General features: G+C 40.2%; 2 protein-coding genes across 2 annotated transcripts in view; both read left to right on the forward strand.

Annotated features, from left to right (window-relative positions):
• LOC137973436 (spliceosome-associated protein CWC27 homolog) overlaps positions 1-10,000 on the forward strand; it is a 51,751-nt gene that overhangs the window by 2,388 nt on the left and 39,363 nt on the right. The window lies entirely within an intron of this gene.
• On the forward strand, positions 5,020-8,974 carry LOC137973434 (uncharacterized). The gene has a single exon (XM_068820237.1). It carries the CDS (start codon positions 5,220-5,222, stop codon positions 7,356-7,358), a length of 2,139 nt encoding a protein of 712 aa, XP_068676338.1. The 5' UTR covers positions 5,020-5,219; the 3' UTR covers positions 7,359-8,974.

Raw genomic sequence — 10,000 nt, forward strand, 5'->3', positions numbered from 1 at the left:
CTAAGGTATATGAGCTGATAACCGAGGTTGAGTGGTGAACCAATCAGAGCACGAGAAATGCATTATCCGAGGTTGAGAAATTAAAAATAGGATATATTTTTTGTACACGCGCGTGACCACTTGTATGATTTATTATTACACTAGTAAACGGAAACGTAGAACTTCCAAGAACCCTCTGTCTCTATTCTTTTGCTACACACTATTACTTTGATACAACGATACATGGTGTCATAAGTGAAACACTAACAGCCAAGCAACGCCAGTGATCATGCCAAACGACGTTGCCTCCAGCTCAACCAGCCGTTCGGATCATGCAAACTAACATTCCTTTTCCAACGAAACTTGGAAATGATGGGTCCACAGCAGCGAACTGGAAAAAATTCAAACGGGTATGGAACAACTACAAAATAGCCTCTCGCCTCCAGGAGGAGCCGAAAGCTCTCCGGACTCTCCTAACCTGTACCGGCCCTGATGCGCTGGAGGTCTTCGATGGTTTCGTATTCGGCAATGAAGATGAAGAGAAAGATACAGATGTGGTGCTGCGAAAATTCGAAGACTACTATGTTGAAGCCACGGATGAGATATACGAACGCTATAAATTCAACTCGAGAGTACAAGAAGAAGGTGAATCGGTTGATACCTTCATTACTGCCCTCCGCCGCCGCGTTAAGACGTGCAATTATGGCACACTATGAGATCATCTCATACGAGACAGTGTTGTAATAGGAATCAGAGAAAGAAACTCCCAGAGAGAAAAGATGTAACCCTAAACTCCTGCATAGATATGTGCAGTGCCAGCGAGTCCACAAGCAAACAAGTAAGGGATATTAATCAGGCAGACAATGTTCATGTTGTTAGAGCAGCAAAACAAGCCTTGATGTAATTATTCGAGTAAACGCCTCCCTCGAATAAACGCCGCAGGGACAAGCAAAAATATCATTAAACGCCGCCCTCAGCTAAACGCCACAATCTTTCTCGAGGCTGTGCTCAGCATGACTCAAACAAACAAGCAAGACGTCCGAAGGCTGCTAGGGGTGGTAACGAGAGAGAACGTCTCCAAGAGGACAATTGTTTCAGTGCAGTAACCAAGAAGTACACGGCACATGTTTCCAAGCCCTGGAGACTCTACTCACCACAGCTCCCCTCCTGAAGTTCTTTAACCCGACACAAGAGCAACAGTGTGACGCGTCAGAGAAAGGACTTGGTGCTTGTCTCCTGCAGCAGGGACCGCCCGTCGTATACACATCAAGATCACTAACACCAAACAAGCAGCAGTATGCGCAAATCGAAAAGGAAATATTGGCCATTCTCTTTGGAACTCAGAAGTTGGAACAGTACATACACGGACGCCCTACAAAGGTGGAGACAGACCACAAGCCTCTTGAGTCCATTTTCAAGAAGAGCATTCTCTCTGCGCCTAAACGACTCCGGTGAATGATGCTTCGACTCCAAAAGTATGACCTCCACGTAACATACAAGAAAGGCGCCCACATGTACCTAGCCGACACTCTCAGCAGGGTGAACCTACCGCGGACAACATATAACACAGAGACCTAGATGAAGTGGACAGAAGTTATGCACCCCTGAATTTGATCAAATCAAATTAATCAATTTCTTGGGGGAAATCTGTGCTTTTTGATTGGTTAATTTGATTTTGATGACGGTTATCAAATTCCAATGATGCATGAGCGATGTCCGGATCGTCTGGCAATAACAAAACTGAAAACTGTCACGCCGTTTGCTCCTCTCTGATTGGATGATAAATCATCATCCAATCAGAGAGGAGCAAACGGCGTGACAGTTTTCAGTCGGCACGAAACTCCAGCTACGCCTCCATCGAGCTTGGATTGCTGAATTTCTCGGTTTATTTTAGGTCTACCTGTCAAAGTTTCAAAGAACACATTATTCCTTGCGTTCTTCCATTAATTTTTCAGTTTTTGCTACTCGCACTGAACGCTTCAGAAATTCTTTTTTCCTATCTGCTATTGCTTTATGGAATCAACTCAGTACAGAATTACGAAATATTGACTCAATAGGCTGAATAGGGTCTTTTAAAAAAGAATTGAAAATTTATTTTAATATAATGCCTTATAATATCCTGTTTGACTTTTCAATAGATAGATATTCCTCAGTATTACACACTCGCCTGCGACTTGATGCATGTGCACTTAATTATTATTTGTTTAGAATAGGTAAAAAAGTTTCTCCAGCCTGTCTTTGTGGAGCCGATCATGAGACTGTTAAACACTATTTGATTAAATGCCCGCTTTATGCTGCCTTAAGATCTCACCTACTCACCTGTGCTGCGACTCTTTTTGCTGAAAGGTGGTCAAATAAAGGTGGTCTTTACCTTGAATGCTGAGGAAAACTTTGGAATTCAACGAGCGTTGAGAATTTATGATGATGTGCAGATCACGCTGCCACAACTTGCTGAGAAGGAAATTATTTGGCCAGCAATAGATGCTAACAGCCTGACATGAACAAGATCCGATAATTGCAAATTAGCACATATTTGTTCAAGCTCAAAACTGAGTTGCCATGAATTAACCCTGTTTGTGTATCGATGGTGTAGCCGATCCACGAAAACAGTGTCTTGGGCTCCCAATCTGACTTTTCGGGATTGACCAAAAAACCACACTGAGCAAGATCAGATTGGACTTTGGCACCATTAGCCCATGCATTTTTGTATGTGCCACCCGCTCCGATACCGTCTCATCGAAGAAAATTGCTATCGGAATCCCATGCGATCTCCAATGGGTTTCCACTGAAGGGCCGTAATAGTTTTGTGAAAATGAAAGGGGCGCTAGAACGGCCGAATGGAACTGAGGACGGTGAACTGAAAATATCTTGCATGCCCCGTACCGAAGTCCCACGAGAATGCCAAATACTTGCGATGCTCAACAATGGCGGTAACCGGATTTCAAATCGAACGAAAAGACAAAACAGTTCCTCTAAAATATGTCCATAATGGTATGCAAACCTTCCCACTTAAATTTTTGCTTGAAAACATGAAGACTAATGTGCCTTAAATCCAAGATCAGCCTTTTCTTCCCGGTGTTTTGCATAGAAACCGAAAACGGATTGATTATTTCGGGTGCAACATCAAGTTCTTCAACGCGGTTATCATGTAGGAGTCCTAAAACAGCTTCAGTGACAAAGTCAGATTCTTTGCGAGCAGAAGCATTATTTCTAAATTTACAAGGAGGTGGTGTGGTGGCGAATGGGATTTTATAACCGTCATTGATAATATCCAACACGAATTGAGGGGCACCGATGGACCGCCAATAATTTACGGATTTTATTAGCCTTCCCTTGACCGAAGGAAGCGAAGAAACATTACGATCGTCATCTGACCAAAAATCAAAGTTTTTTCTGCCCTGTTCACCCACACAGAGCTCGTGTTCAGCATCGAGCGGTACACAAATACAAGCAAATTGTGACTTACGTTCTTCCTCTTGGTCTAGTCACCTGTCATTACCCTTTGCTGTGGAGCCACGTTGAGGACACTCCGACCTCCAATGCCAAACTTGCCGCAAGCAAAACAGTTTCCAGGTCTGAGAGAAAAGTCTGCGGGACGCTGAAACATTGACGATTGATTTCCGCGCGGAGTAAAGGAAGTGGAAAGACCGAAGTTTTGTGGACCAAGGATAGAAAATGCGATAAAGGTTGATGGGCGACTGACCAAAGACTGAGCCTTAAAACGGCTTTCTTTTGGCGGCACGAGACTTGAACGCTTTCTCCGCTCTTTCCTCAGCGTGCCGGACCTTTTTAGTGTCTTGTTCATCCTCAGCTAACTCATGCTGCGTGTATTCTTCGACTGTTTTCCAACCAAACTCCGATTTATCGGCCAGAAGAATTAGCTTCTGCCTTTCGTCGAGAAGGCGCGTACCTTGGGCAAGGGCCTCTTTTGCTTTATCCACAGCATTCGTTTCCAGATGGGATTGCACTTCCTCGAGTGAGCCTAGAACTTTACGGTTAAATTTATACAGGATCTCGTTGCCTTTTCGACTGAAAGACTTAAGCTCTTCTAGACGGAGTTTCTTAATTTCTCGTAGCTGCTCGTCGGCGGCCTCTGAGCTTGAACGCTCAATCTTCTCAACTGAATCAGAAACTAGTTAACTGAATAGAGTGTAATGTGAAGTGCTATATGTTTATCCCATATGAACCATGTGAGCGTTAGCCCTACTGATGGAAATGGGCCCACACAAGGACAGAGAAAAACTCTGACCAGGGTGGGAATTGAACCCACAACCTTCGGGTTAGATCTCCGCCGTTCTACCGACTGAGCTACAAGGTCAGACGAGAGCAGGCCGTGGGAACTGAAGATGTTAAAGTCACGGCAATGAACATGTACAAGTACAAGGAAAGGTTACGTTTATAAAACGTTGGCCGTGTAGCACTTATATTTTAAACAGAGTTAACTGAATAGAGTGTAATGTGAAGTGCTATATGTTTATCCCATATGAACTATGTGAGCGTTAGCCCTACTGATGGAAATGGGCCCACACAAGGACAGAGAAAAACTCTGACCAGGGTGGGATCAGACCAGGGGTTAATCAGAAACTAGCTTGGTAATTTGATTTAACAAAAGCTGGTTGTTGTCTGCGAGCGATTGGTTTATAAAGGCTGGAACGTCTTCAGAGACGTCCGACATCATGAATCGAAGAGAATTGATTCTAAAGAATGAAATTAAAGCAAGTGAACCTAAGACTGACTGACGTAGAATTATTAATATTTCCCACCAAAACCTTAAAATAGTCCCCAGAATCCCTAGACAATACCCGAGCCTCTACATCGTGCTGCCAGAATAGCAATTTCTGACTGAACGTCAGAAATTCCATTTTCCGTTTGGCAAGACCAAAATAGGCTTACTATTTGCATTCGAACCGAAATTTCCGGAGTTTTTTGGTAAATGGTAACCTGGAAACAACCTGATGTCGTGTTATGCGCAGTGCAAAACGGGGGAATTTGAGCTTTGGGGCCTGTGAGGAGGCCTGGTGGTCTAGCCATTCACCTGACGTCACAGCAGCCATGTTGGTGCACAGAACAAGGAAGAAAAAAGCTCTTTTGGGAATTTGACTCTATTATAATGCAAAACACGAGCGATAACTTACTATTGTTTTGAGCACCAACATGGCCGTCTCATCACATGATTGAAAACCATCTGTACTTTCATCACAATAAAGATTGGAGTTGACACTGCAGTGTGTTCGTGTTTTATGGATACGGTTTCTGATGTTTTGGGCAGCAGAGGAAGAGAAGCCCTGAATGCTTGTGTGAAGGTGAAAATTTATGGAAGACCAGAAAGACAGAAATATGATTGGGAGCAAGCTTTGGGTCTATTGGGTAGATGTTACGAAGGAGTGGGCAAGCCGTTGATTTGTGACTTGCGTTCTAAGAAGTTCATGCTTCCCCCAGCTGATAAGAAGGGAAATCCAGACTCGGAGGGAATTTTTGACATCTTCGATATCCACGACGCATTGGTGAGGTGTGATGAGCTGCCTTACGTGGAGAAATACCCAAGATCAGGGCCACGGTGTGATGAAATGAAAGAGTTGATTGACAGAAGAAGAGCTGCAATTGAAAGACAGTGCCAAGAAACAACTGACAATCCTAAAAAGTACTCCTGGCTTGTTGCACGGCGCCTTGTGAGGGATTGCTTTGCTGGGGGCTTTCCTAGGGATGACGGATTAGTAGTATCAGTGGATCTCCCTCTCCACCGCCTGCTCAAACACTCATACTCAATTCGTGATATTTATAATTCCATTTGTTTCTGGGATTATACATTGTCTCATCATACATGTATGATTCGGTTTGATATACCTCGTGACATTGACACTTCTACAAAAAACCAGAACAGGGAAAGTATTGCAAAAGAGGCTGAGCTAGAAAAAAACCGAATTGAGCAAAGTGGTGGTAGTATGGAAACTTGGTTATATTCAGGATTTGATGCGGCTTCAAAAGTTCAACAGTGTTACAGTAATGCCCACCAGTTACCAATTAATGACATCTTTCCCTTTAAGCCTTGTGAAGATCCTCATCGTAGAGATTCATACAGCATTATTGATATTGACCAAGCAGTTAAATATTTAGATGGAAAGAGGGCTATTCAAAAGTACCCAGAAGATGATTGTCCTGGCTCAGATGTACATGACCTCAAAAATTTAATTGACAAGTGCAGAACAGAAGTAGATAAAGAATTTAAGAAAGTAAAAGAATTTCCCCACATGTACGTTCAATATTCATTGATTGAAGCAGAGCGCCGAGTGAGGGATTGCTTTGCAGGCTCTGGTCCAGTGGAACATGTAGTGGAAACTGATGTTTTATTTTCTAAAAAGGGTAGAGAAGAAGAGGTCAGAGTTTCAAAGGCCAACCAGACATACAACATTTTTGAAATTAAAAGTGCAGTTGATTGTCTCGATTCCAAAAAGCTTGGTGATTTTCTCCAAGAGGGAACATATGAAACTGCCATTAAAGCAAGGGCTGAAATCACAGAGGAGTTGAATAAGGCTTCTCAGAGAGTTGAAATTGATCATGGATCTGGCATTATTGTTCATGAACATTTTGTGGTGACAAATAAGCATGTCATTGAAGATGTGATGTATGATACATCAAAAGAAGTTAGTATTTTTAATGCAGCCATTGGAGAATGTTCCTGTGAAGTTGTTCACTGTGATGCAAAAAAAGATTTAGCTTTGCTTTGTTCCAAAGATGGACTAAACTTAAAAGCGAAGAATATCTCTCCTTTACAACTGTCTAGTCAATCTCTACTTCCAGGGATGCAAATTTTTGCCTTTGGTTTTCCAATCAGTCACACAGGTGAAACAGCTCTTTTTGTGATTGGCCATGTTTCTGGATCCAAGGAGAATTATTCAGGGCAAACATTTGCAGTTCTGAACTGTCCCCTAAATAGTGGTAATTCTGGTGGCCCAATACTTTGTTGGATCAAAGGTCAATTAAAGGTTGTAGGTGTCGCAATGCAGAAGCACTTTAAGGAGATTTTAACTTTAGAGGAAAGGGTGAAAATTGAGAAAATTCGAATGTCTTGGCAAACCCGCACCATTTCTGGTGTTTCTGATGAGGAAATAAGAAGACCAAAATTTTTGCCTGACCCTCGCCAAATCCCAATGAATTTATTGACGTTAAAACTGTACAATGCACTAGAGACTCATTCACAGTTCAATTTAAGCAATGCAGTGCCAGGGTGTGATGTGATTGATTTTATAAAGGATGCTTTACTCAAATATAATGGTCAACATAAAGAGGAGTTGTCCGAGATACTTCAGTGGTCTGATACATGTAAGCTTGTCAGTGTTTTACATAACTTCGCAATTGCCTCTTCATGTCAAATTCTTTGAGACAAATTACCATGTCAGTTTAGTCACTGAATACTACCGGTACAATTATTGAGAAAACTAAGAAAATTTCCTTTTTAAATACCTTTAACAATTGAAGGTTTGGAATTTTACAACTTACTTAGATTAATTTTTGATTGGAACCTTATTTTATTTAAGTGTGTAATTGCCTCTGCATGTCAAATTTTGGAGACAAAAATGCCATGCAAGTTCAGTTGCTGAATGCTGCAATTGAGAACATTGTGAAAATTTATTTTAAAAAATGCTTTTAGCAATAATTTTTAAAGGTTCCAAATTTGATAAAGAGCAATCTTGATTGGAACCTTTTGATTTTCATTTAAACACATGTTCAGTTAGGCAAACTTTTTGATAATTATGTTCAAATGTAAAAAGAAAAATGGAAAAAATTGTGTGCTAGGTTTATTTTGTGGAAGGTTTAACAAATTCATGTTCAGTAAATGGACTTTTTTTTTCAAGGCATTCATTTAAACCAGAACGTCCCATCAAGATGATTCAGAAGAAGACAGTGAAAATGAATAGCACATTGAAACAGAGCTAAGTAGACCAAAAGAAATTCTTTTTTCAACATTCTTTGTTTTGTTTTCTATGGGTCCACATGTTTTTGTTTGCATTTCCATTCTTGCACTTTTTGTTTGAAGGCCTTACAGAAATCACTCCAATCCAATATTTTTTGTTTTCAAAATAAACTGATGATGTCAAACAGCCACTTTTGTGGCCCTAAACAAGAAAATGTCCTCCACGTTAAAGGCTCAAGTTCTTATGCCATTATTTATCTTTATTTGGGTGAAACAATTCCAATCATGTGAGTTATCACTAAGGATAAAGGACCGTAATTTTATTTGCAATATACACATGAATTGTATGTTTCATATATTTGCAAAATCATTAATTTTATTAATAATTATTATTGTTGGTGAGCACTGAACATAATGTTATAGATAATACTAGCTTTCTGTTTTTATTGCTTGCATTTATTGCTGCAGCTAGAATTTTTAAAGAAATGGTGTTGGCTATTTTTTGCATTTTATTTGTTGCCCAGTCACAATCACAGTCCTTTTAATAAAGGCTTGTGATTTTTATTTATGTCCAAGAACTGTATGATATCCATGAATAGCTTATTGTAGCTTTCATTTATTTATAAAATCATTAATAATTTGTGGTTAGTACTGAACATTATAGGTAATTCATGGTTTTTGTTTTTCATTCCTGTATTCATGCAGGAGATAGATTGTAAAAGAGACAGCATTGGCTACATGTAAGATAGATTTTTTGAGTTAAATTGTGGCCCAGTCACAAGGGTCTTGACAGACAGTGAGTCCTGCGAGACTTGCGTTTAAGTCTAAGCACCCATTTCAAATATTGCTGATAAACAGTGTCAAGTCTGAGCGCCCATAATTTTTGAAATGGTTAGCTTTCAATAACTGCATGGCTCGCATATTGTACAACCTCCTGTCACAATCACAGTCCTTTTGAGGACTGTATTTTATATCCAAATATGTTATCCATGAGTTATTGTATATTTCATGTATCTGTTATTAACTATTTTTATTGCCGGTGTTCATAGATAGATTATTAAAGAGACAGTGTTGGCTAAAGTAGATTTTTTGAGTTTTGTAATTGGGACGTCCTTGTTTGCGTTGTAACGAAGGAGACTTTTGTCTGATTGGTTGATGGTTTTGCTTTTACCCAGGTTTTTTCACACGCGCGCACGAAATAACAAACAAAATGGCGGCCAAAGATGTCTTGTTCGGTTACTTGCTCCAGGGATTTTCAGAGCAGCAGCGACGTGTACACCTTTTCCTCTTTCGGAATAGCGGTATATTTCAGTGGTAAAAGCTGATTTCTTTTAAGTCTTTCACTCTCGCACGATCGATCTTTCGTCCGTGGCTTCACAATTGATTTGGCAGATTTTCTAGTTAAAATGTTCCGGCCTGAATGTTGTCATAGAGCGATTGAGGTGGTTGTTCAGCTGAGGCCGTCCTGTCAAGTCTGCTAAGGTAAGACTCGCTATTCCTTTGGTTTTGTATATAATCTCAAGCCAAATAAGGTAGCTAGCGCAGTCTAGTAAATGTATTTTATCTTCCTTTTTGTCCAGAGAAATCTTATATCAAATGCCAGCGTTATTAACGTCTTCTTTACCGGTTCCTAAATTTTAACTACTAGTTACAATTAGCAACGTGTGTGGAGGATATACTTAGTCGCCATGGATTGAAATCGGAGGGTAGATAATAAGGATACTGTAGTAACCTGTAGGTAGTTGATGAATGTGCAAGCTATTGTTATTTCCTATTTTTCTGAGCCTTTTGAATTCGCTGGGTTTTCAGGAAAAATTATGTATTTTTTGTGCTCATGGCTGGAGAAAAATGTAGTAAGCTTGTACTTCATGTTGATTTAAAAACAATAATTTTGAACTTCTTAGTGATGATTTCAATTAGGCATTTTCATTACCTTTCCTATTCACGTGCAAATGCTGCAATTTTGTTCGTACTTTTACAATATAGGTAATAAAAAACCTGACTTTCTCATTTTCCGACCACTTGACACCCTGTAAATAGCAATTTTTTTTTAATGCAACGCTATGCAGCAATTGCCAAAACTCTGTAGGGAAGATATTAGGGCCGTTT

Source organism: Montipora foliosa, chromosome 10 (genome assembly GCF_036669935.1).
Source record: "Montipora foliosa isolate CH-2021 chromosome 10, ASM3666993v2, whole genome shotgun sequence".
In the NCBI taxonomy this organism is placed as follows: Eukaryota; Metazoa; Cnidaria; class Anthozoa; order Scleractinia; family Acroporidae; genus Montipora; species Montipora foliosa.